This window comes from Rhipicephalus sanguineus, chromosome 4 (assembly GCF_013339695.2).
Source record: "Rhipicephalus sanguineus isolate Rsan-2018 chromosome 4, BIME_Rsan_1.4, whole genome shotgun sequence".
NCBI classification, from domain to species: domain Eukaryota; kingdom Metazoa; phylum Arthropoda; class Arachnida; order Ixodida; family Ixodidae; genus Rhipicephalus; species Rhipicephalus sanguineus.
The window spans coordinates 209,399,552-209,427,423 of NC_051179.1; the positions used below are offsets into that span (position 1 = coordinate 209,399,552).

At 47.7% G+C, this 27,872-nt stretch overlaps 1 protein-coding gene across 1 annotated transcript; it reads left to right on the forward strand.

Moving 5' to 3' along the window:
* Positions 1-744: 744 nt before the first annotated feature.
* Positions 745-27,872, forward strand: LOC119391072 (uncharacterized). Its single transcript, XM_037658756.2, has 5 exons — positions 745-983; positions 9,654-9,811; positions 15,050-15,123; positions 26,534-26,617; positions 27,695-27,872. The coding sequence occupies exons 1-5, from the start codon at positions 867-869 to the stop codon at positions 27,814-27,816; spliced, it is 555 nt and encodes a 184-aa protein (XP_037514684.1). The 5' UTR covers positions 745-866; the 3' UTR covers positions 27,817-27,872.

Genomic DNA, 27,872 nt, shown 5'->3' on the forward strand with positions numbered 1-27,872 from the left:
AGGGACACTGAACGCAGTTGAAAGTTCCTGGCCCGCAGGTTTAAAAAAATGCCCTTCCGGTCGCAACAATATGTACTAAACGTCCCTAACAAAGTACGTTAATGTATCATTTAGTACGTCGGCGTTTGGAACAGTAATTAAGCGATGTATGTCGAACAATATTTCACATTGTTGAATAAATATTCACGTCTTCTACTGCTATCAACCTTGGCATGCAACCCTAACATATAGAGCAAATGCAATTTTTAACACCGTGGGGCAGTCGTAGCACTAAACACGCCCAACGAAGATAACGTATATTCCCGCTGCACTGCACAGCGGCCTGAACCCAGCCATGTTTGAGCCGGATGTGGCTAAGATATCGGCTGAGTAATGTAGCGTAAATTTTATTATGCCAGCTGCAAAAGCAAACTGTGCTCTTTGCGCACGTACTAAAAAGTAATGATCAGTGTCTCCTCCAAGTGTGCATATGTAACTAAATCTAACAGCATAAAACCTGCATTTAATGCCACGCATTTTTCTTTCCCATCGGTGCTGTTTTCCAACGGTGCTCATGAGCTCCTACAGGGTGCATACGGGTGCATGGAGCATAACTCCTGCGCCGCGTCAAGTGGCATTATTTTTTTTTCTCTAACAGTTCATCCACCTGTTACGAGACATGCATCCGGCAGCTGTAAAGCGGCCAGGCAAAAAGAAAAAAAAATCACCAGGTTTTTTACCTTCAAAAAGCGAGCGCACGAGACGACGATCACCCATTTCATCCTTTCGGCATCCTACGGCTCACGTCTAGCAGGCGCTTTGTTTATTCGGCCCCCTTACCCGTAGCGCACGGTTCTTCTCCACAAGTCAAAGCTGATCAGGTAAAAATGGCTCCTTCTGCAACTGTCGTCGTCCTTTCCTTCACTGTAACTGTTTTCCTGGCGCGGGCTCAAGAATTTCCTGAAAGACAGCCTGAGTTGGGCGTTTATCAAGACGAATCAAAGGTAAATAGGCTCCCTTGAAGGCTTCAATAGCGTACTCAGTACTTACCTTCAACAGCCACTGTTCGCAGTCCTCGCCGAACATTGTAAGAGCTTTGCAAATACCGAACTCGTCCGCCCGCTGCTCTCATTTCAGACAGCAAAGCTGCGCTGCAGCAACTTCACTCAGCACTTCTCCTTGACAAGTGTATCTAGCAGATTACAATATATTGGATGTAACACCTACCTGCAGTGGGTAAATTTACCCATTCGACTAGGAGGCAACGGCGCCGCTGATAGGCTTGCGCGCAAAGCGTTGCACCTCAAGTAGACGAAGAACGTTCCTCGTGACATAAAAAAAAGCAAAACGACACTTAGGCCGCTTTCGGTCAGTGTAGTCCCAACCGCAACAACTTACGAGGTTAAGCGACCTAACAGACCTGATGTCATTCTCCCTGATCGTATCCGCACAGGGCCAGCGCAAGCTGCACAGTGACGGCGCCAGACGAGACTTAGCACATCGATACCTTGTGTGCCCTGCCATGCCTTTGGTTACATTGAACATCACATATTACTGTGTTCCGAATTGGACGCATAACGTAACGCATTAGTGCATTAGTGCATGGGCTAAAACGCAAGAGTGTCCAACACTCGAGCGCGAGTAACGTTTTGCTCACGCGAGCGCATTAGATATTCAGGGCGCAAGTGCTTCGGTCCATCCTAGTTCGCCCGTTATATTGGGTTGAACTGTGAATTGTGATATGTGTGGCTAAGAGAAATTTGGATAAACTGAAATGTGTTGCGCAAGACATCATGAATTCTAGGCTGTTTTGTTTTTTAAAGGTGATGCACGGGACATATAGCGACATCCAGCAACCTTTGCAAGCATATAGATACGCCTGCCCCAAACATTTCCCCTGCGACCACCTCGCTGCCTCTGTGCAAGCTTACGTAGCTAGTAAAGCCTTCTTCTGCGACGTTATGTACGGACGATGGCGTAGTAGTCTTTCTTCTGATAGAGGCTGGTCGTCTAACTTGTTGAAAGCATGGCAAAGAGATTGTCTCTGTGTGCTATACTCCGGACAGTCACACAGAACATGCCGAATTGTTTCTTCATTGCCGCAGTGTTCACAGGAATTTCTGCGATCCACTGGCCCGTCAAAGCGCCTCTGAGCGGAACGCTCTCGTGTGTGTGCGGTTGTGATTGTTTTCCCCCCTTATTATTTATTTTCTCTCTCTCGCTTTCAACCCCCTATTCCCCAACCCCAGTGCAGGGTAGCATACCGGATACAAACTTCTGGTTACCCTCCCTGCCTTCCTCTGCTCTTTCTATCTCTCTACGTACCTAGTGCAGTGGCGCGAGGTTTAAGACAAATGCCTGAACATATTAGTGAACGTACTTTAATGAACTCGCTCAAACAAGTTTTCTTCACAACTGGCGGCATAACCCGCCGCGGTCGTCGCGCGGTTATGGTGCTCGGCTGCTGACCCGAAGGTAGTGGGATCGAATCCCGGCCGCGGCGGCCGCAATTCGATGGAGGCGAAATGCTGTAGGTCCGTGCACTTAGATTTAGGTGCACGTTAAAAAAACCATATGGTCAAATTTCCCGGAGCCCTCCACTACGAGGTCCCTCATAATCATATCGTGGTTTTGGGACGTAAAACACCAGCATTTATTATTATATTACAACTGGTAGCATACAGCAAAAATATATTTACTTATCTCGATTGCGCTCACCCTTATAAAAAATCTTATTGAGAAAGGAAAATTATTGAAAAACTTTGTTAATGTTGACATATTGTATTGAAGAGTAGTTGTGCGTCCATTGAAAAATCATTCATTTCAATGTTGACATCTATATAAAATTGGCCACTGAAATTTTACAATTTTATTCACAGAGAAGTTGTTGAATAGCAGAGGACTTGTTACTTAAAGTACATTGTGGATTGAGAATTCTTCCTGACTGTTCTGTTGAATAATTATTGAGCTACAATTGAAGTAGAATTGAAATTTGATGATGTACTGAAAGTACACTTACAGTATGTCTTAATAGTTGTTGAATTTTTGTTGACATACAAGTGAAAGACGATACCTCTGTACGAACAATGACTACTGAGGCACGTGCCTCAGAACTACTGAGGCCCGTGCCTGAGTAGGCATTGTTCAAAAGGTCTTATATAGGACCTCTTGAAGAATGACTACTAAGACAGTTGGTTACAATATGTATTGCACTTTCCCATTGCATGTTGGGGTTCATATACACTTTTCGTAACTTGAATAAAAGCTGCTGGGTGCACTCTCGTGGGTTTATATGAGCACACAGCTGCCTGTACATGTGCACTGCAGCTGTATGCTTGCATAAAGAACTATAGGAGGCCTGCACAGTTCGAGTGTTATTGTGGCAGACTGTGCCAACTCACCCTGGACGGGAAACAGCAAGCTACATGTGCACAAAAAGAAAAGGATAACTTAAATCAGGTCAGTTTACTTTCACTACAGCTGAATTACAGTAGGTAAGGTACAACTGCACGGAAGGAGATCGCGCTTTCAAAAACTGCAATAGCAAAAGCTTTTTTATCGCCTGCTATAACGCTTCAATTCTTCAAAACGCGCGTAAACCTGAAAACAAGGTTTTCTGGGCGAGAAATAAAATACCAGGACACGGGCACATAAGTAAACTAAATGACACACTCACAGATACTGGGAGTAGGCAATTCTTTTATAAGTGTTGTAACCTTTCGTTTTCCTTTCGAGAGCCCAGGGGAAAGAAAAGAAACCGAAATGTGCAGACATCTATCCTTAAACTGCAAATAACCCCACCATCAGAGATGAAAGCCATAATTTATTTGGTGTAGCTCTTGTTGCAAAATATAAAGGGTGAATCCCACCTGCAAAAATATGTGAGAAGAGGAAATTGTTGCATAAGTTCGTACCTAGAAGAGGGCGGTGTGAACAGGCGAAAACTCTATAACATTGCCGGTTGCAAAGGGGCGAACATGCTACAATTAACCAGGCTGAAGCGACACGCGGGAGAACGACAACTTTAAAGGCGCGCGTCGAAACAGTCAAGGCAAAGTAGCATCATGACACTAGAAAGACGCCCAACTTCTGTTACATAAAACACGACTTTAAACACGTGCACCCCCACATATTCGAAACTATTCTAAAATAGCGCAAACAGCGCAAAGTAGCTTTGCAATCAGAATAGTACACTATAGTACACTAGTACACTAGTAGTAGAGGCGCTCGAACGTAAACGTTAATATATACCTTGAAACACGATCTAATAAGCGCGGCCAATAAAAGTCAATACGTTCGCAAGTGAACGGAAATCGTAACCTACATTTAAATTGTGAAAGTGTAATCACGCATGCCGCAAAAATTACGCAGTCCCGTACTTCTAAAACATGTCGCACATGTAGCCTGTGATGCAACAAAACACGCATTTTCGTTTTTCATGGTTTTCGAATAAGTGTACAAAGATAAAGAAAATGAACTTACCTTCAACAAGGACAGAGGCCTGTAGTTTAAAGAATCCGATAATCCAAGGAATGGTAAACACACATCAAGGTGATCGCGTCCGTCTCTCCATCTAAGCAGAAATGAAGCTGCGAGAGTCTCGCATCCAAACTGAGACGTCCATTTCCCTGCAGGAAATGTTCCGGGACTAGGCCTAACGTTATTCCGCGTATAAGAGCCACTGGCAGTCACTCCGGAGAAACGTAGTACTTGCATGCAGCTCCATGAGTGCTGAACATGCCGCGACGTAGCTTCTTCACAGCTGCGTTCATATTTTCCGCGAGTCACGGCACTCCCACAGCACGAAACAAAGCGAGAGGAGGCGAGCGCGGCGAGCCGACCGGCATATCCGAATTCCGCGTTTTCAACTGACGTCACACAACGGCCGCGCGCATAGATACACCGGATACAGCACCAGCGCTACGAAGCCTGTCACAAAGTTAGGCAGTAATCGCTGTTATTAAGTTATGTAATGCTTGCTGGTTAACGATCGTCGCACTCCGCATGATTGCTGACGCAGTGCAACACAACGAATTCATTGTTCTTTTGGCGTTATTTTCTTTGTCGCAATAAGACATGGCGCGCAAGCTCGAGCTCAAGCGTTCAAGTTTCAACGGTTTTTGCACGGAGCAAACGGCGGTGTAGTACGTTTGCCAACAGCAGGAGTAGTAATAAAATAAAATTAAAAGGAAAGAGAGTCGCTGGTACATCACGTTCCTCGGATAGCTCGTTGCGGTGAGGTTTGAGATACGCGGTCAAGTCGACACCGCGTACAGGCAGGCATTACGTATTACTCGCCGAGGCCCCCACTATCCATAGGTAGATACTTTTACGTCATGCCCGCAATGGCGTGAAAGAGCTCGTTTCGCAGAAATTCCGGTGTCGGCATCGGTACAGTTGAAGCATAGATGACACGAATGTGCCCCACGTTTTACCCGCGAGAAATCTCATTACGTGTGCCATAGATGCAAGCCTTTTCTTGAGTGCGAGATGTGTGCACTCCACGAAAGACCTCTGTCGATAATGACGCCCAAGAATCGGTGACATCTCATATACGAAATCTCTACGTTGTCGATGGAAGCGGGATAACAGATCATGGCCTTGCGGGTAAAAGGGACAAAGGCGCACTTCTAAGTGGAAATTCTGAGGCCTCGAGCACGAAGATACATCGATGTCATTCTTGCTGCTTTTTGGAGCCGTGCACGTACCTGGGGTCGTGTTACTGCTGAAGCCCAGATGCATATATCATCAGCATATACAGAAAGGTTGACTGAACGAGGTAGAACCTGGACAAGTCCAATGATCGTGAGCTTAAACAAAGTAGGGCTGAGAACCCCGCCCTGCGGAACGCCACGAGTAGTGTAGTGGTCAACAGTGCGGTCTTCTGTGGTACGCAGGAAGAAGGATCTTCTCAATAGGTAGCTTCAAATCCATGGAAACATTTCTCCACCGATTCCAATATTCTCCAAGGCATCGAGAATGGCATTGTGCGTTACGCTGTCCTGCACACCTTTTACGTCGAGGAACATGGCAACCCAGATGCGCTTGAGGTAATTCTGTTGTTGCACAGAGGTCACAAGGTCGATGATATTATCAATAGATGAGCGGCCTCTTCAATACCCAGCCTTAGCCTCTGGATATATATTGCAGTGATCCAGGTACCACTCGAGGCGTGTGAGTACCGTTATTTCCATTACTTTCCCAACGCAGCTTAAGAGGACAATGGATCGGTACGATGCCAGGTCAAGCGGCGACTTTCCAGGTTTGAGAAGTGGTACCAAGCGGCTGGACTTCCACCTTTCAGGAAAGACACCATCATTCCATGACTGGTTGTAGCATTTCAGTGGTTGGTCTCGGCCGCCTCCTGCAAGATGGCATAAAGCAGGGTATGTAATGCCGTCCGGCCTAGGTGACGATGAGCGCCTGCAGGTGGATGGAGCCGCATCCAATTCCTCGAGTGAGAAAAGCACGTTGAGTTCAGGGACGCGCGCTACAGGAACTTCACCGTGAACTTCGTCACTCATGTTGACTACATTGCCCGCAATCCTCACGCAGAAATCTTCGCCAATATCAACCTGCAGGCGGCTTTGTTGGAGAGCCAGTGTGCTGAATAGATATCGTCGTTGTGGAGTCGAGCCAAGCCCACACACCTTCCTCCATATAAGGGACATAGGCTTGCGAGGAACAAGTGATTCTCAAAATTTCTTCCACCGTTGGTCCTCCAGCTTATCCATTCGACGTCGAATTTTCTTTTGTAGACGTCGAGCGTCTCTGAGAGAAAGCCCAATCGACGCGTTTGGTAAGAGCTCTGTTGCTGTACGTTGAATAAATCCTGCCTGGACCACTGAAGCGACATGACAAGTTGTAGCCCTCACAGATGTTGCAGACCCCTCCTGGAAGCTGCACCACAAGCCCAGTGCCAGTCAACACTCCCGTGCATCTGGCCAGCCGTTCCCTGTCTCGTGCCGAGGCGAATTACTCGACCACACAGAAAGAGTGTCTCGAAGTAGCATGGGCGATCACAAAGTTTCGCCCTTACCTTTGAAGTCGTCCATTCAAAGTGGGGACGGACCACCATGTCCTCTGTTGGTTAGCAAATATACGTGATCCCTCAGGACGATTTACCCGGTGGAGCTTGCGCCTGCATGCATTTGATGTAACAGTCGTATATAAGTCTGGCCGGAAGCGCGAAGACGCTGATACACTGTCGCGTGCACCCATTCATCGCATCAGTCAGGAAGCAGAGGAAGATGACGGCTTCCTGGGCGACCTTAGCTCATCGGACTTGAGCAGACGGCAGCGAGACGATGAAGAAATTCGACCGGTCACATGGATTATTTAGAGGGTGGTAGTTATACCAGGCCATCTATCCCTCGTGTTGACGTCATTCTGCCTCCGAGACAATGTCCTGTTCAAGAGAAACATCCATTAAACGAGCCGCGCTTACCTCCTCGTCGTTCCAAAGGACATGCGGGACGACGTCCTCTTCTCTTGTCATGACGAGCCCACATCTGGCCACCTAGGCAAACCACGAACACTAGCCAGAGTAGGCGACACTTACTATTGGCCCGACTTTCGGCAAGCGTCAAACAGTACGTCAAAGGCTGTCGTGAATGCCAGCACCGTAAGACACTATCCCGTAAGCCGGCTGGGCTACTTCAACCAGTGGACCCTCCTCATAAGTCATTTGACAAAGTCCGCCCTTTTGACAAAGTCGGCGTGGACATTCTCGGCCCTTTTCCTCTGTCTGCCGACGGTAACAAATGGGTGATTGTCGCAACTCACTATTTGAGACGGTATGCCGAGACAGAGGCGGTCCCACGAGCCACGGCTTCTGAGATAGCACAGTACTTCATGTGCCACATCGTACTGCGTCACGGTGCTTCCTCTACAGTAATAACAGACAGAGGGACAGCGTTCACTGCACAGCTTATGGGTGAAGATTTTCGGCTAAGTAATACTAAACATCGAAAGACGACTACTTACCGTCCTCAGAACAACGAATTTATCGAGCGACTAAATAAGACAGTCACAGACATGATCTCTATGTACATCGACGTCCAACAAAAAGATGGGATCGCATTTTGCCCTACGTGACGCTCGCTTATATAACACCGCCGTTCAAGACACAACGCAATTCACACCATGTCGCCTTCTCTACGGCCGCGAAGTTCAGATGATGCGGGGCGTTATGCTTCCTTGTCAAGACGCCGATGAGTTAACAACTGACGCTGAAGAATTTGCAGAGCGTGCCGAGGAAGCTCGCCAGCTCGCGCGGCTGCAAATCGGTCTGCAGCAACAGGCAGATACACGACGCTACAATGTGCGCCACATAGCCGTGTCCTACAGTCCAGGAGACCAAGTTTGGGTGTGGACCCCTGTTCGTCGCAGGTGCCTCTGCGACGAACAAAGTTGCTACGCAGATACTTCGGTCCGTATAAAGTGTTACGCCGAGTGAGGGACGTAAACTACGAAGTGGTTCCGGACACTGCGTCGTTAACACGAACACAATGAAGACAACCGAGCTCCGGCATAGTTCATGTCGTGCGCATGAAGTTTTTTTTTTGCGCGTTCATAATTTGTCCTACCATTCATTTTCTTTTGTTTCTTTCTATTTGTGCCACTGACATCGCCTCATTGTTCATTGGCAGTGCGCGCGTAACATTTCACCACTTTTCTCCTTTCGCGTTGTCTAAGCTGATTTATCTTTTGTTTTCTTACTACCTTGCAACATCGAGGCGATGCTATTTTTCCCGGAGGAGGGAATAGTGCCACCTGTAGTAGTTGGTGATATGCCAAGGCAGAGGCACAGACCAGGAAAGAAGTGCGCGCGCTTTCCCCTTTGAAAGCAAGCCCAACCGATGCGTTTGGTAAGAGCCCTGTTGCTCTACGTCGAATAAACGCGCCAGAATGACAGGTAGTAACATGACAATCATGACATGCATTTCATGTACAACATGATTTAGATGCCATCCTCACAGTGCGCTCGCGGCCGGTTCGCTAGCTTCATATGCACCAAAATTGGCATTGCGCGACCTGACTGTATGACGAACATAAATGACAGGTGGTAACATGGAAATCAGGGCATGTGTGTCATGTACGGCATGATTTACACGACACTGGCTTGGTGCGCTTCCGGCTGTTTTGTTAACTGTAGTATACCAAAATTTGTATGGCATGACATGAGTGGGTGACGAACATAAATGACTGGTCATGCATTTTATGCACCAGAATTTACGTTTCATTAGTATGGCATATACCATACTGTACATGCACGCATGCATGCGCCACAAACTTGCAATATATAGTGGACTAGATGCCATGACAGAATGACTTCATTTGCCTCAAATACAAACAAGGCGATCTATCCAGCTCTTTGCTGGCTGCTTCGCACTACATTGATTCCCAAAGCGCGTGGGATCTGCCGAATCTTTTCGTATCATAGCGGCCGTTAAAAACATTTACTTTCATTGGATATGCAAATAGAACAAAGAAGGCAGAACGTGAGTTTGGGAGCGTGAGCTTTTGTGCGCTGTAGGTGTTAATTAGGAAGGCAGCTTCTCATGCAGCAAAAAATATGGCAGTGCCACACAAACTATACAGACGAGCGCAAGAATTAAGTTTAAGGAAATACAAACACAGTTTCTCTATATATGCTTTTAATCTTCCAACAGTGTTTTCCGTTCCAAGGAACCTTGTACCAGATCTACAGGAACTTTGAAGAGGACAAGTATTTCGGCGGCAAAGCGAAATGCGTTCGTGGCAGCCAATCCGGCGACACTAAAGACGGCGCCATTCCAATCTTGTTCGAGTTCGGAGAAGGCGAAGAGCTGTACGTAAGGCATCTTCATCATCTTTTGACTAACGGCTGTATCATTTTCCACTGAAAAGTGGATATCATCATCGCACTTATCTAGTCTTCATGTGAATGGGGCGAGGATTTCCTAGTCATTTTCCCCTCAAAAACGGTTTACAACGGCGCTCTACGTCATTGTCAACCCGTTTTTGAGGAGAAACCTACTAAATCCTCGCCCCTAACGAAACGCCGTGCCGTGCCAGTGACGCGACGGAGCGTTTGACGGCTGGGTGAATGACACCTTAAGAAAGATGCAAGCATATTTTAACGCAGAAGTTTTTTGCACCCAACAGCGAAAAAAGTACATTGTGCAACCTAGAAAGCATTCCTTTGGGACTGCAATGTACCCAACTGAGCGTACAGCGGCCCAAATGTTTAATATAGCGAGCGGGAGCGCCGATTTTCTGTGTGTTAATAATTAATTAATATCTGGGGTTTAACGTCCCAAAACCACGATTTGATTATGAGAGACGCCGTAGTGGAGGGCTCCGGAAATTTCGACCACCTGGGGTTCTTTAACGTGCACCTAAATCTAGGTACACGGGCCTCAAACATTTTCGCCTCCATCGAAAATGCAGCCGCCGCGGCCGGGATTCGATCCCGCGACCTTCGGGTCAGCAGTCGAGCGCCATAACCACTAGACCACCGTGGTGGGGCGATTTTCTGTGTGTCAGAACCATGTGACGAAGCCAAGTTGCAAACACAGCGAGGGTAGGCGCATGCCCACAAAGCACGAACAGCTGAGCCCACCGTCTGCTAGCCTGTTCCTTGAAGGACGCCGACACATATTAGCGCACTTCAAATGAACCACATTCTTCGGTTAATTATTTGCTCTATTGCTTGCTGCAGCGTCCATCTCCGGAACGCAAAATTCGGACAAAACCATTCGCTTACTTACGGTGCCTATTCGCGGGATGTGTGCTGATGTGTTGTGAGGTCCTTAAGAAGGAACAGTAGCAAACGATGGCCCCAGCTGAGCCCGCTTTATAGGCATGCGCTTACCCTCGCCGTGTTTGCAACTTGGCTCCATCAAATGGCGCGGACGCACAGGAAATCGCCGCTCGCGCACGTTTGAGCGACTGTGCACATAGAGTTTCCTACAATAATTACTAGAGGGACATAGCGTAAAGAAACCGGCGCTATAAAACGGCTCACCAGAAAAAGGAAAACAAACAACGCTGACTTACTACAAATGTTTATTCCTCTACAGCGTGTAATATATACTTGCGCAGACCGCTATGTCGTAGCAACGTGACCAAGCATCCACTTTAGTTACTCGAGGGAACTCTGACGCCGCGATCTTTAAGCAACCATGGGAATAGTGGATGGTGCAAGGATTTGTCTATTCTTCGTGCTTGCGCCTTCCAACGCGCTTGCGGCTTTCTTTATTGTTGCGGTTTGGCCTTTGTTTCGGATCCTCGTGAACCTTGCGTGCGTATTTGAACTGGCCAGCCTAAAAGAATCAAGATGTTGAAGTGGGATTGTGCAACTTTTGCTGAACTTCGTGACCTTCATTTTGCCACAAAGCGGTCGCTAGAGCACCATGGCCGGGTCACATGTCATGACGTACATGACATGCATTACATATTTTTTTTCGTGTTATGACCAGTCATGAATGTTCGTCATACGCTCTTGTCATGCCATGCCAATTTCGGGATACATCTTAACGAAACGGCCGCTAGAGCACCATGACCTGGTTATGTATGTCATGGCCTACATAACATGCATGACACGATTTTCATTTTATGACCAGTCATTTATGTTTGTCATACGCTCTTGTCATGCCATGCCAATTTTTGTATATATCAATTCAATAAAACGACCGTTAGAGCACCAGGACCGTGCCATGTATGTGGTGGCGCACATGACATGCATGACATGATGGTTGTGTTATGAGTAGAGGCCGGATTTTTAGGCACTGAAAAAGCTGCTTTTAGGCGCCGAAAATAGGCACGCAAAACAATGTTTTAGGTTTCCAAAATCGTAAATATAGGCACAATAAAATTACACATAAATGCAGATAATTTCAAACGAATACGTGCGCGACCTCTATCTACGACAGGAAAACAAAAATGTTATTGCTCAAGATGGCACAAAGGCGCCAACATTTGAAAATAGCCTGCTTTGTCCCGCACGGCTCGCACTCCCGTGTTCTGCAGAGTGAGTCAAGTGTCCACTGTCGAATCAACACACTCCTGAGTGTCTTTCCGGCATGACTGAGAAGTGCAGAGCAGGAGCAGACAGCCAGATTGCTAAAAGACCAGAAGGGAGGGATTCCTTCTATTGGCCGGGTCGAATTGCGTAGAGCCAATTTCTCCCTTGGCAGTGAACCACTGGCGTAGACAGGCGGAGGGGGGTGGGGTCATCCTTCCCCCTCCCCTAAACAGTTTTGCGTGTGTTGAATACACGCAGAGAAACAAACGCATGCACGAACATATATAAAGTATGGTTGTCGCCCCCCCCCCCCCTGCAAAAGATTTCTGTCTACGCTACCGCAGTGAACACTTTAAAAAAGTACATTACAAACAAAACAAAAACTGCGTGCACATCACACTTTTCTTTTCTTTTTTTTTTTTGCTCTTCACTCTTCTTTCCGCTGACGGCTCTCCGCGGTTTCGCATTCGCCAACCACTCGGGCCATGCCAGCGCGGCGGCGAATGCTGGCCGGCGTGTCCCGCTTCACTGCTGCTGGCGGTTGTTGGTTGGTTGAACTAGAAGACTAGGTTGAACCCCATAATTTCCAACAGTCAATCTTACGCGGTTACATGAATAACACTCTCAAACAGCACCCGGGACCGAAACGTGAGGCTAAATAGCGTTCATATAAGCGCCAATTTTGAAAATAGGCATTTATAGGCATTTGTAAGCATTTAGGCACGAATGCCAAAAATAGGCATTTATAGGCACTATTTTGAACACTATAAAAGCCCTTCTTGACCTCTAATTCATGCTCATATATCAAAATGGCGCGATAGGAGTGCAAGGAACAAAATAAGCATTTGCCTAAAATCCGGTCTCTAGTTATGAGAGGTCATTTATGTTCGTCACACGCTCTTCTCATGCCGTGCTAATTTTGGTATATATACGTCAAGTTAATGAAACAGCCGCTAGATCATCATGATCGGGCCATGTATGTCATGACGTACATGACACGGATGACACGATTATCATGTTATGACCAGTCATTTATGTTCGTCATACGCTCTTGTCCTGCCATGCTGTACGACCGGCTCAAGAATACATCTTGGCAGGCGCCATTGTGCGTGATCCGGTCAATCAGGTCTGTCAGTCAGAAGGTTTTCCCATAAGTCGGCGCTTGGACGGCGGAGGCACAGAGCGCCGCATTTTAAAAGCGAAGCTGTTAGTCGAGGCTTTCATCTCCGAGGATGTGGTAGCGGTGATCACGTGGCCTCGCAGTTTGGCGAGAATGAGGCTGGGTAGGAAGAGGAGGGCTGCGTGTTCTGCGAGAGGCGAGGGCGGAGGACGTCGAAGGCATGCTGTGAGAGCCGAGGGTGAGGGCGGAGGATGTCGAGGGGTGAACCTTCGGGAAACGCGCCAAAATGGGGTCACGGTGAGGTGCAGTGGAGTGTAAAATAGCGTGTCAGTGTTCAAGAATTTGCGCTTTCAAGATGGCGAACATTTCTCATTCTCCCGATGAAGAAGCCGCCCGACGAGCGTCAGCGCGAGCTGACGCGAGAACAGGCGTGTCGTCGCCGAGCCAACCGCGATGTTCGCGCAAGAGAGGCCCAAGCTAAGCACCAACGAACTAAAGACTTGAAAAACATAGAAGAACGATATAGCCTAATGAAGGACGGGCATGAGGTTCTCTGTTTCGACAGTGTTCGCGAAGTGGAGCTGGCTGGATTTTTTTCTGGAGAATGCTTACGCCCACGTGGTCGAGCGAGCGTGAAATGCCGCCCTAGACGGGTTCCGAGCAAAAACAGCGGGGGAATCTAGACACCCCTTTGTGGCATGTTGTCGGCATGGGATAGCACCTCTGGATAGGTTCTCACCAAAGCACTGCCTTCTTTTACCCGAACCACGGCCGGTCTGGAGGAGCGAGCGCGCGCCTCTAGACCGGCCGTGCCCGAACACAGACATGGCAGTTTGCAGGTGTTCAAATAAGCTGTCTCCATCTTCTCCGAGGTCAACGACACCTCCCCCCTCCCCTTTCAGGCTTCCTCCTCGCTGACGTTCAGGATTAGAGTCGTCGGGGCGTGGCGCGTGTATTGTGGGGTGCAGTGGTGTTCCCCAATTGGACTTCTCGACCAAAGAGTGCAATGTGTGACTCATTGCCTCCTTCCTGGAGGCCGGACGCCGGGACAGCAAGTCACAGTATTGGTGGGAGCTGCGGACCCCGGTTTCGAGGCCCTCAGTGTTGGCAGACTCGGGGCTTTATTAGCCGAAGTCTTTTTGTAAAAAGAGCTCTTTTGATATCTCTCATCATGCATCGATGCAAATAGGACTCTCTTCTCTCTCGTACGAACGCGCCTTCCTCTCTGCAACGGGTATACCGGCGGGGGCAGCTACCGTTGACGTGACCCGCCGGACCCGAGACCTAACAATGCCTGTCTTGGTATACATCAGGTTAATCAAACGGCCTCGAGAGCATGCAGACCTAGGCGGCCAGTTAGACAGATATACAGATAGATATCTCAAAATGCGTTGGGTTCGCCATGCAGTACTTCGCGTTTAATAATAAATGCTTGACCTTTTGGTTACTAACAATACATGTGTAATCCCTACCGTCATTAGGGATAACCTGAGCCAAACTTCCGCACATTGTACTGAAAGCGCTTCATCGCTGCATGCCAGTCAGCGACAACGAACGGGATCGGTTGAACCAAGATGGCCCCCAAAAAAGCAGTGCCTCCACCCTGTAGCGGAGGAGGCGGACACACCGAGGCGCCCTAGTTAGGGTGCCTGCGTTGCGCCACCTACTTTATATTTTCTTGCAGATTTATAATTGAGTGGTAATTTTGCCTGCGAAAATACTAGAACAACGCTCGGCATGCCAGTGTTCGTATGGAAGCTTCCTGCAATGTAAGGCCGGTTAAAACACTTTTGGTGGGCCGAAATAGCCGTTGTCGCTTACTTGGGAGTCGAGACGAATAATATTGTCACCACCTGCAGTCATCAACCCCATCAAAAGAATGGTTTAACAGTGCAGCGACTGTTGCATGTGTATTCTGTCGCGTGTATTTCTCATTGCAGCGACACTGCATTCCGACTTATGTCATCACCTGGTTATGATACCTCTAACGTCATGAACGTCACGCCTGAAGACAGTAGGTATTTCACGTAGTCATTTGAGTAACTATGTTGTCAAACTCGACCGCATTTATTGAGACATGCTCTCAATATCAACCACGATTAGACCCGGAGAGATAAAAATTAGGTGAAACAACTGGACAATGTTTGCAAAGATAGTGATATCACTGTGTCACTGGAAAGGTGCAGGTTTTGTGATAAGAAATAGTAGTAACGAATGCAGTGGTTAAGTCAGTAACAATCACAAACACAAGGACCAAATCAGGACAAAGAAATGTGTTTAACAGAAAAAAACTAAACACAAGTTACTCTTGCGACGCATGCGAAAACAAAGAAGTGATGTAGAAGCATCAGAATAAAATTATGCAACGGGAATAAGAAAACAACTATGACAGCTTAGCACTAGTGGCGCCAAGCAAGTGTGGAGCTCGGCGGCCTTCTTTGTATCTCTTTATTTTTCTATTTCTTTTTTTTTCTTCTCTTTCTTTCTTTTTTTGTCATTTTTGCGTTTTTCTGTCTTTTTTTACGTGTCCGTCTATTTCTATTGCTTTCTTTCTGTATCTGTTGATTTCCACTTCTTCCTTTCTTTCATTATGCATTTCTTTTTCTTTGTCTTCCTTGCCTTTTTTTCTCTACCTCGCTCGCTCTCCCTATTTCTCGCTTCCTCTTTCTTTCTATCTCGTTCTCTCTCTCTTTAGTTGTTTCTCTCTCTTTCATTGATTCCCTCTATTTCTCTCTTTCGTTCTATGCTATGCTTCATTATCTGACTCCTCCTTTCCCACCTCTAACCCGCGCATCTCTCCTACTCGCCCTCACTTCCCTTTCCCACCCCCTTTTATACTAAGTATACAAGGCACTGTTATGGTCTGGTCGCATGGATACCCGCCACGGTGGTCTAGTGGTTATGCTGCTCGAGTGCTGACCCGAAGGTCACAGGATAGAATACCGGCCGCGGCGGCTACATTTTTTATGGAGGCGAGAATGCTCCAGGCCCGTGTACTTAGATTTAGGTGCAGGTTAAAGAACCCCAGGTCGTCGAAATTTCCGGAGCCCTCCACTACGGCGTCTCTCAAATCATATCGAGGATTTGGGGCGTTAAACCTCAAAAATAATTATTGACGTCTGAGCCAAACTCGATCCTCATCAGCCCTGATCGCGATCAATTCTGCCCGTGTGACACCGGTATTATGGCACGGCGCTCGAGCGAGCTAGAAGGCACGCAGAAGTTTGAGCCATCGCGGTGACGGCTGTTTTGTACGGTGAAGTTCAGTAATGCATTCGTCGTTGGAAGCGCTCATATTATTTCCAAAGATCATGCGATGATTCCGAACATAAGCCGCCTATGTTCCCAAAGAGCTTGAGCTCCCGCCAGGCGTCGGCTGGGTCCAGTCACGTACTATGGAATGAAACTGCTGGACGGGTTGACTGGGTAAGTGGAGTATTAATTAGTTAATACGCGCTAAAGAAATTAGCATTTTAATGAGAATGCTAGGAATGTCGGCCTCATTCTCCGTTAGGCATATAAGTGTGTGACATCACATCGGTCTTCGTTCCAGTACCAGCCTGCCCTCAGTTGTTTTGATATAAAGAAACTGGAACGGTGGCCCGCGGGCTGGTCTTATGTCGCAACCATTCTTTATTCCCGTGTCGCAGGTAGACGAACAATAAATCGAGAAATATGGCAGAAACCGACTACCATTTTCCAAGGAACATAATGTGAAACTGAATATGATATGTACTCGGCTAGTAATTATTTTGATTTACAATATACTGGAGACCCCATGCGAAGCAGAAGGGACATACGACCGACGTGATGTCTTAAGGCCGAACCATATAGAGCGTTTTTGCCGGCGTTTTCCCGGCGTTTCGTACGCCGGCGTCCCTCGACGTCGACGCTACCGGTGACGGTGGCCGAAACGTCCACCCCTGGACGGTCCAGACATCACGGGCGGCAGCGTCGACGCCGGAAGCAGTTCGATGGACGCAGAACCAATCAGCGTGCGGCTGGCAGCGACTTCCGCTACGTAACGGCGTCGTCGCTGCTGCCAAAATGGCTGCCGCCCGCCTCGAATCTAATAAGTCGTCGCCGTGCGCTGTGTGGCATTTAAGTTCTCAACTGATGCTTGTATTTGACTTGGTTTGTTCTCTAGAAGCTTCGACAGCAAAGCGCTCGTGATATCTTCGAACTCTTTCCGAGAGCCGTACTCAAGTTCATCGGTAGGCTTAGCAGGAATGAGTGTATTGGCCGAATACGTGGCCTCAAAGATGTGCGGCAGCCTCAAGCTCGGAGGCCATATATTACGAGTTTGTGGTTCTTCTTAACGCCAATAGCTGGCGCTACAAGTCCAATAAAAAAAAAACTTTTCGGCGGCACTGTGACTCGTTTTTTGCACCACAGAACTGCAAATGAGACATAAAAGCTATAATCAGGAATATATCTTGTTGGTCCATTGACGGAAACTGTACACTGCTTTACGAGGTGTCAGGTTCATTCCCTCTGGTCACACTGTGCGACGCTGAGTTAACGCTCCTCATATGGTTTGCCGCCCTCTCTGACGACGTTGATGCGACGACGCCGAGGGACGCAACGTCAAAAAACGCCGGCCAAAACGCTCTATATGGTTCGGCCTTTATATGTACAACGCTTGATCGAGAACGAGGCCGACATTCCACGCATTCTCATTGAAATGCTAATTTTGTTAGCACATAACTAATACTCCACTCAGCCAGCCAACTTGTCCAGAAGTTTCAGTTTAATTCCAGAGTTTGTGACTAGAGTAACTGTATATGCTACCTTTAGTTAGCACATACACTAACCTAAAGGCAAGATATACAGTAACTCTATTTGTGACTAAACTCAGCTGACGTCTGGTGAGCGCTCAAGCACATCCAGTTACCAAGACAGGTTCTTCGTGAACACAGCAGGCTTATGTTTGGAATCGTCGCATGATCTTTGGAAATATTACGCGCGCCTCCAAAGAACTCTCTCTTATTGAACTTCGCCGTCATAACAGCCGTCAACACGATGGCTCAAACTTCTGCGTGCCTTCGAGCTAACTTTCACCCCGTGCCATATTTTGGTGTCACAGGGCCGATGCGGATCCGATATCTAGATCCAGATCGAGTTTTGCTCACACGTGAGCGAAATCGCGAATAAAAGTGACCATGCAGCAGCACCTCAGGTTATGCCGGGATCAAACGTGCGATAAAATGTGCTCGTATTGGACCGTTGGGTCCATCTTCCGCACATAGCGTTGTCCATATCCACCGTCCGGAGAAAGAGGGGAAAAAAGGAAAACGGAAATGACGTAAGGAAACAAGTCCACAAAAAGTGCTTCCGCCCCCGTCCATCAGTTTCAAAGACAGACTCCTCTCCCGGGAGCTGCCGTAGTCCCTTATACCAGCGTTTTGTAGAGTTACGCGAGATCGGATCTAAGAGTTAACTGCTATCCTTTACTTCGTTTAACATTGCCCTTGTTTTGCAATCGCATTCACTCATTCGCCCTTTCGGTGAAACTGCATTTTCTTTCAAAATTCAAGGGACAAATTTCTCTCCTTCCTTACTCGCTAATCTACCCCCTCCCCCCTCCCTTTAGCCGTGCCGTGCTGTCGCTAGACATGTCCGCCGGACCCAAGATCACCGGCGGCGGCGCGGAGTTCATCGGACCAGCGGCGGCGCGGCGCGGGGGGGGGGGGAGGGGGGGGCGACGCAGTGAATGCGATAAGTACACGCCGTAATGTTACATGAACGAGGGCTAGCAGCTAGCTCTTTTTGATCCGATCTCACTTAACTCTACAAAACATTGGTGTATGGCAATACGGCCGCTCCCGGGAGAGAAGCAGTTTTCGGTCAGTTTATCGTATCAGTGGTCCGAGCGCGAAGCAGTGAGATCACAGCGCTCGCAGGGCGTAGAAGGTATACGAGCCGTTCGCTAGGGGATATCTGCCGAAACAGTGCGCGTGCCAGCGCTCTCGACCGGGCCCTTATAGTCAAAGTTCACAGTTGCTGCTCGAGTTACGCATTCCCTCTCCCCAGACATCCCTTCTCGCTCCTTCGCCCAGCAAATGACGGGTGGGGCGTTTCCTTCTGCTTGAGGAGCAATCGACGGCAGGCCTCACACGCTGGTTGATGTTATTCCGTGTGACGGAGATGGCCAGCTTGTTTCATCTCTGCTTTAGCCATGCTCCTTGCCAACGCTCGCGAGCTCGCGGGTTGAACATACAATGCGCGGAGCGATGTTATCGATTTAGAATTTATACGGAACATGACGGCGACGGTGAAAACCTGTCCTGAGTGTCCATACAATTGCTAACGCAATAACAGATATACAAAAAACCATTGAAGCGGGCTCGCCTTTTTCCTGGAAAGCTGCATCGTCTCCGCTTAAAGCAGTGCGTCCGTTGGAAGAATCATATAATCCCCGCCACTTATATCTTCACAAAGCACGTGTACAATGTCAGCACTAAGCGTTGAACCTATCATGATTTCGCGCTTGTAGGCTACTGTCTGTTATCTCTGCATGCGCGGTCGCAAACACACAAAATGGAGCGAAATCAGTGAATCGCGCACGATAGTCGTGCGAGAGAAGCAAGAGCGGGTGGGCGGCTGCATAGCAAAGCAGTATGAGACAATTCACAACTGTTATTTCTCGTATATGGACCAGTCGAGAGTATGTACCCTGATGATGTCACGTGAATCACTTTTATGCCATCACGAAGTGCACCAAAAGACAAGAAACGCCAAGAGAAAATGACGGGCTCGTTGTTTTTGTTTTAGGGGCGAAGCTCGTTAAGGCGGCACCCGTTCGTCCCTCGTAGTCGTACTCGTAGTAGTCGTAGTGCGTAACCAGTCTTACGCTTTGACCTCCAAGGTGGTGCCGGTGGGAGATTTTTCCTGTGCGTTGTTGAACAATAAAAAATTCGCAGCGTGCGCCTTAACTAAAAGCCGAATTCTTCTGTCTCTCATTCCCCATTAGCAGCCATTGGCATGTTCCAGTAGGAAACGTTAGTAGAAGTAGAAGTGTAAGTGTTAGCTAAAAGCCGACTTCTTCTGTCTCTCCTTCCCATTAGCAGCCATTGTTTACCTCCAAGGTAGTGCCTGGTGAGATTTCTCCTGTGCGTGATTAAACAATAAAAATTTTGTTCAAAACGCCGTTGATTGATGAAATAAACCAACGAAAGACGCCAGATGTTTTGTAAAAGCAAAACGAAAGAACACCAGATGCTTCTAAAGCAAAACGAAAAGACGCCAGCTGCTTAACGAAAGACGCCAGATGTTTTCTCAAGCAATGGTTTTCTAAACAATGAAAATTCACAGCGTACATGTAAAATTAAAGTGAGCTGCAAGTCGTCATAACTCATCGAACCTTTAGTATAAACGCGCCCGATCTCACGTCGGTGATGATGTACTGGGCAGAATTCACGGAAGATTCACGGTTTACCGTTGAACCTCCGCAGCTTCGCCCACTCATCATCATTCACTCCGTGGATATGCTGTGATTTTTTTTTTGCTGTATTTTCAGAGGCTGTTAGGGGCCCTTTAAAAAAACAGGGCGTGCAAACACGGACACAGGAGAGTAGTCAAGACACCAGAAATTCCGCTAACAACTGAAAAATCACACAGCGGCAGAACCGAAGGTCGACACAAATATCTATCTGCGCATTCCCACGTAAGAGGCCATACCTACCAATCAAGTGCGAGTAGTGGTCTACGTGAGAGATAGCTGTTCACTCTCTCGACTTTTCTCTTATGTCCGTGTTCCCACGTCATGTCTTCTTAACATGAATACCTACCAACTAGCTCAGCTATATTCTAAGTTTGCCATTCTCTTTACTTCTGTATTTATTTATCTATTTACTCGAGTAAGAATGAAATCAAAAAGTGTACTAACGCACCGAGATATATATATTACTTATCTATTTTATTTATTTATGCACAGTGTACTAGGTCCAAGACTCCAAGAATATGTTAACCAGTGGGTTGGGTCGTCGCCCTTTAAGGCTGGAGGACGCGGCAGCACCGAACCCGCCAGCAAATTCCTAGCGTAAGAGAGCGTACGAAATGCACAGAAACAGGAACTTTTCAAGTCTGAATTTGCCTATGAATGTGTCCCAGATGTTTGAGAACGATGCAGAGAATGCGTACTGACCTTACAGCTGCGTTAGACGGGCGGCCGCATTAAACCTAAATCGATGGCTAACACGATCAAAAGACATGTGCACCGAGAATCGGATCTCTGAGGGCTGCGTTCGTTGCATTGAAGCGCATTCCGTCCCTATCATTTGTGTCGAGAGTGTTTGAAGTCTTCGTGATGTCATGATGGCGCTGCAAAACACGAACCGGAAACAGGGGGCGCGCTTCTCGCCGAGCTTCCGCTATTCAGCGGCCGCTGAAATGGACAGTCCATCACATGGACACATCGAGAAGAGCTCCTCCGGCGAAGTGCTGTATTTTATTTCTGGATTCCCCATTTGGATTAAAAGAAAATACTAACGGCGGCGCGCCGCAATTATTGCTCGGCGGCGACGTGATCTCTCTTGGGACTTCGGCGGCCAAAGCAGGCGGCGGCGGCGGCGCGGCACGGCGGCGCACACCTCTAGCTGTCGCCCATCCGTTGAACCCCGCGTCGTTCATGCGCCGCCGGCGGAGGTGGAAATACCGGCGATTTCTGACCGGCGCACAGGTCTACTTGCCAGGCAAGGTCGCTCGACCTCCAGAGTGGGTTTATGTGAAGTGACGATTTGCGCTAAGTATGCGCGGCTTTGGACCGCGAAGTAATTGAATGGGCGCGCATTACACGTCTTCTTCGATTCGCCCAAGTCTCAATTCACTCCGATTGCTTTCACCGAGGCGCCATTACTCTTTACGAATACGGCGATGCGTCCAACCTATCCCAGCGGGAAACTTGTACCTGAAATTCTGAAAGCAAGAACTCTGCCCCTTTCCTACTCTTTAATACCTATCATTCCTCCGCCTGAAATGTTGATGTAACCTTCGACGAACCTCCTAGCGTCCCACCACGTTTTGATGTGGCCGCCTCAGTGCTTCTCATGAGTGAAACAGTTTTCATGAAGCTAGAAAGAGTAACGACACCTCTTCCTGTCTGTACACTCAGCAGTGCAAGCGCACAATGAATCCGACCTTTCGAGGTCGACGTGTCGGGTTTACTGCACCGTGGAAACATTCCGGCAACGCTTGTACTTCCTCTGAGCTCACCATGCCGTCGCCGAGTTGCCCGCGCCGAAACCATGCTTGTGCCGGTTTTTCCGCTTTCGTGAAGTCGCCGCCTCAGCCCGCAGGACTGTTTTTTGCTCCGGCATAGCTGCACTTTGGTTCTCATCTGCTCTCTTGCCCCTTTATTGTCACGTCTCTACTAGCCCAACTATTCAATTTATTCCGATTAAACCATAGTCCATCATACGTGCTTCCTGGTTCCTGTCACTGCGCATTATTCCACATTTTTTTTTAAGATCATATGCTTGTGATATATTTTTTTATACGCCCATTTTCCTGCAAGCCAAGCGACTAAGCCGTGTAGACGATCGTCGACTCCCTTCAGCAAACACCTCCCAGCCTTTCTTTCGGTTGATGCCATTGAAAGCGACACCAAAGGCAAACAGAAAGTCGACGTGTATTGTTGAAATAGCATTCTATATAACCTCGTAGTGCAGGTGTCTTTCCAAGGAAATGCTTAGTTTGAAAAAAAATTATATTTTAGTTCTTGGCATACCGTTAGCGCAATTCAAACAGCCCGCTTTCAAAAATGGCCTTATGATGTATTCGCCAAGCTCGCACTGCCCGACAGCCGGCTCTGCGGCGCAGCGGCGCAAGGGGCTTTAGCGGAGCACAGCACGGCATTAACGAAACTTACGTTGCTGTCAAGGGTAACGTCAAGTTCTTTTTTGCATGAATCAAATCGAAATGCAAATTTTTCTCTTTTTTTCGTCTCGGAATGCAATGAAATGTTCTTTTTTTTTCGTGGGCAGTAGTTTGAGTACTTGTGAACAATTGTACTGAGACCTTACTACGTCATCATGTCTAGCTTGTATTCCAGAATGTCCCACTGGTGGTGCAGTGTCCTACATTTACCTTAATTTCTCGATTACTGAAGTATTGCTGTGTATACTATTGACGTTTTAGACGTTCTAGAGCATTGACCTTTCACTCTGACATAAAACGTTATTTGCCTTTGGTGGTCCTTGAAGCATCGGCTACACACTTCATCTTTTTCCTGGGCTCTTTCTTTTTCTTTTTTTGCAACGACGCACACCTTACGCACCAGCAAGTCACCCCTGTCACCTCCATGTATCCGCTAAACTCCAATCGTCGCCCAGAAAACTTTGGTTTCCTTCTACAGCTACAACTTCTATCCACGATTTCTCGACGTGACGCTAGGATGCTGTGTCGGCTTTGGGTCGGTGTAGCGTTTAACTACTCATTTAGCTATCACAATGGTATGACAGATTCATCCATGTGGTGTGCAATAGCTGCAACTGTGTAGGGCCTATTGACTATCTCTTGTGCCACTGTCCCCGATTTGAAGATCGCCGGACTCTCCAGTGTGCCTTAAGGAGACTCGATGATCAAACATTTACTGAAGGAAAGGTCTTGGGAGCCTGGCCTCCCAGCACATCAGTCAAGAAAGCCACACGAGCCCTCCTGCAGTACTTGAAGGCAACGAAATTTAGTGACCGCCTGTGAAACGTTACACTGTGTGTGTATGTGTGTTGTGAAATGTGTCTCTATTTCTCTCTTTATTTCACTCCGTTATTAGATGCGAAGCAGCTCTTTGACTCACGTGTGTAACACCGTACGTTACGTGCGTCCGTACGAATGCGCCGCAACGCGTTCCCCTCGCCGTAGGTGTTGGAGCGTTGCCAAGTAGGTCACGCCACAGCTTTGCGTTGACGTCACGCTCCCCTCGTACGCTTCCCTCGCAGGTGCGCGCTGACGTCACTCTCTCCCTCACCCGCAGCATGCTCGCCGTAGCACCCGCAGCTGCCGGCTGCTCCGCCCGCTCGCAACACCTCTGAACGTGTCACTTCTCTCTCGCTTCACCCGTGGTAGTCAAGGCGAAACGCGCGCCTGCTCCGGTCCAGCGCCCGTGTCTCGACTCTGAAGAAACAACGACTACGAAGTCTTGCCAAACGCTTTAATGAAACTTACACGAAACCCAACCCGCCTCCCATGTCTTTGCGTTTCAAACAAACGTTTACTTGAGTAAACGCTACACCGAGTTTCGCTTCAAACCGTTCTTCCAGCACCCGCGTCGACGCCCTTTTCAACCGTGTCAACGCCGTGCGCACCGCTGCTGCTTCGCATCCCATCAGGATTCCCTTCGGGGAGATGGTCCAAGTTTTCCCCTCCTCATGTATAGGGTAGCAAATTGGACGTAGTCTAGTCAACCTCCCTACCTTTTATATATTCCTTCTCTCTCTCCCTCTCTCTCTCTTCATGCTTGAACGCTTACGTGCGGGCTTCGGCAGCCTTCATTAAGCCATATTTAAAACGTGGCTCTAGAAGTTGACGCATATCTCCAGCCTCCTTTCAGCATACTGCTGTCTGCCACTGAGCGTAAAATCATCGCAGAATGACGCGAATGACTTTCAACCGCGGCGTCATGGTCAGTGAGTCTCCCCTGTTGCTGTTTTGAAGCTCGAAAATGGCTGAATAAGTTTCTAAGCTGACTGCAGGTATCGGAAAACTATCACGCGCTGAGGCGTCTGTCCATTGTCTCAAGTAAGTGGGGCCCTCGACTGTTGAGAAGGAGGAGAATACTTTTCTTTCTTTTACCTACAATGCGTCTGCTGCCGCGGCAGAAAAGCTTTTCTGGCTCCTTATAGTGATATCAATTCAACTGGACGAAATTTAGATTGTGCAACGCGCCTTCCACTTTTGACGCACGATTACTAAAGTGCGCCCTCGGTGTACCAGATGGACCTGTACTCGTTAGATGACATTGGGAGTTAGCGCACGATTAGGAACGCTTCTCGAACAAGGCCTAAGTATTGCCATCGGTCCCCTGAAATTCCGTAGTCTACCGACAAATAAAAATATTGTTGGGATCATCTCAAACCCCTTGTTGTGGGTACGTCGTCTCCTGGCGTCCCCCCGGATTCACCGAAACTTTGTAGCATCAGAGTTTTCTGAACAGCAAACATATACGACAGACCTCAGATGATTCTTCGGGCCTATGATCACATTTTTTGTCGTTTTATCCGCAATTTGCCTCGATCAAAGTGCCTTCGACAGATCTCCGCAGTAACCCCGACCTTTCGGCACAAGGCAATGCATTCAACACAGTACTCTGCCGCCTTTCTACGTCCCCTCTTATCGTGGGACATTTCGGGAGATTTTTCAGTGAAGTGGCACCGGCTGAAGTTTACGTGCACGCCAACTATGTCAGCCTTGGCGCTGTGCTCGGCCAGCGCAAACTTGTGTCTGATGAGTACGCTAGTCCTTACGCCAGTGGTCTCGTCAAATGAGAAACTAACTGTGTTGGCATGAAAAAAAGTTTCCAGTCACATGAGCCGTAGAGAAACTCCGTCCTTCCCTTGACGGTCTCTTTTTTAATCTTGATCAAGAGCACCATGGGCTATTTTGGCTCGCCTCTTTCATAGATCAATCCGATCATCTCGTCTTTTAAGGCGAAAGTCTTGCATGCCTCATCAAACACCAAAAGTGACCGCCGGCGTCAGCACGAGTGATGCAAAAAACATCGTCATGCGATTACGTCACTTTATTTTGTCATTATGAAGTCACAAATCGCCGAATTTTGTGACGTCATCGTGACCTCGTAGCGACGTCACTATGACGTGAGATAAGGTGACGTCACACGGTGACGTCGTCGCTTGGTCATATGTGCGCCAATAGCGGAGGCACGTGAGGTGCAGAAAGCTTGCAATGCCTCCGATCCAGGAGGAAGTGCAAAACCGTTCTAGGTGCAGGAATACTTGAAGGCGGGGAGGGGGGGTCACCTTAGAGAAATGCATAAGGAACCCTGCGAGTTTTGAGCACTGTGGCTTTTGAATCTCGATGTTTGCCGTGTTGAGGGGATGAAAACTACACCGGAGTCCATCCCGTGTCGCTCACTTCGTAATAGTGTTTTTGGTTTTCACGCATAAAACACGATAATTCGGCGGAGCTTTCTCGCTGCTAAGAAAAAAGTGTATGCTTTCTGGTTTCTTCCGGTCTCGGTAAACGTCGGCATTAAAATTCTGAAAATTGTAGAACAAGCAAAGCTTACCTGTTTGCTATGAAGCCCTGCGGCTAGCACGGATTTTTAGGAATCTATATAGCTAGCAGGGAAGTGAATCGCTGTTTCGCTTAATATTTTTGTGCGTCATATCGTCTTCATTTCTCCAGACGGGGAGCGAACAAGAAGGTAGTAATATTTGTGAATGTTCAAAGCGCCTTTCATGTTGCAGATCCCAATGGTGCGTTCAACCTGACAGCTGCATTTCGAGACTGCACGCAGTGCAAAGTGCTCCGACATAGCTACATTGACAATGGTAAGCGAGCTTAATGCTTTGTCTGCCTTACTAAACCTGAGCGGCTTACCAGCAAGAAGCATCTTTGAATGTAGTGACAAATTTGGTGCAGCGCACTCAGTGATGGTGTCCCAGATAAATATTCATTCTGACATCGCTCGCATATGCGAAACTTAGATAACATACCACAGTCCTCAACTTCCTCGTACTGCTTATTGTGCGCCTAGGCTCCTGCGCTTGGGGCGTTTGTGGGCATATTCATTTTTCCTCTGTATTACCTTGTAATAAACGTACTATTATAGGTGTTTCCTTCGTTCAAGATTTATTTGTGTGTCCAATTTAGCACAGCGAGAAGTGTATCCAAAGAATGTTACCCCAGTTAACTATAAGGCTGGCCTTAGATAGTTAACACACACTCTCAATGCATTATATTATTCGGTAACGAATGTTGCTGCCACACTCACTCTCCGCCGCATAGGATATCAGGGTGCTGTGACACACAGTTAATCTTATGGCTGTTCGTTGTGACTAAAGAGCGGCTGATTAATGTCCACGTGATGCGGAGCAGGATTGGATTGGCTGCAGCTTTGTAGTGATACATCTCCTCATTAAATTTAGTTTAAGTAGAGCTGGACAGAAGAGAGGAGGCTCCGTATTCACGGTGTGCATCAGCACTGGTAATGATTACTCGTAAATGGACTGCTAAAGACTCTTTTCAGTCTAGTATAGTGGTGTCATACAATGTGTAGACCGGTTTTTTCGCTGGAGTCACTTGAAAATCGTAAAGTTTAGAAAAGTTTAACAGAGAACAGCGTTTGTGTGACTGCAGATTACACTAGTAAAAATTTAAGGTTATAAAGAAGGCTCTCAAGGATGCCATATCCGATAATAGAATACACGGGTGGAAGTAACCGCACGTCTTTATTTGACTGCCGAGTGTATTTCCAGAATGCATTTAGATTGGCAAGATTACCATCTCATGCACTTGCACATTGCTCATGTAATAAGTATACTGCTTTGAGAATGCAAAACGAACACATTCATACTAGTAGAGTTACCAAAATAATTGAACTACCTTGTTGCGGTTTTCTGTTTCAGGCGAAGGCTGCAGTTATTGGGTGACAGACCAGGCACTTCACCAACCAAATACATGCTGCCAGTTTGTTTATGCCCTCTTGTGCGGCACTAAGAAATACCAAGTATACGAAGATGGCTGCTAGAAATGCGAGTCCTTGGTGCAAGTGCCGCATTTGGCGCTGAAGAACGCTGTTCTAGC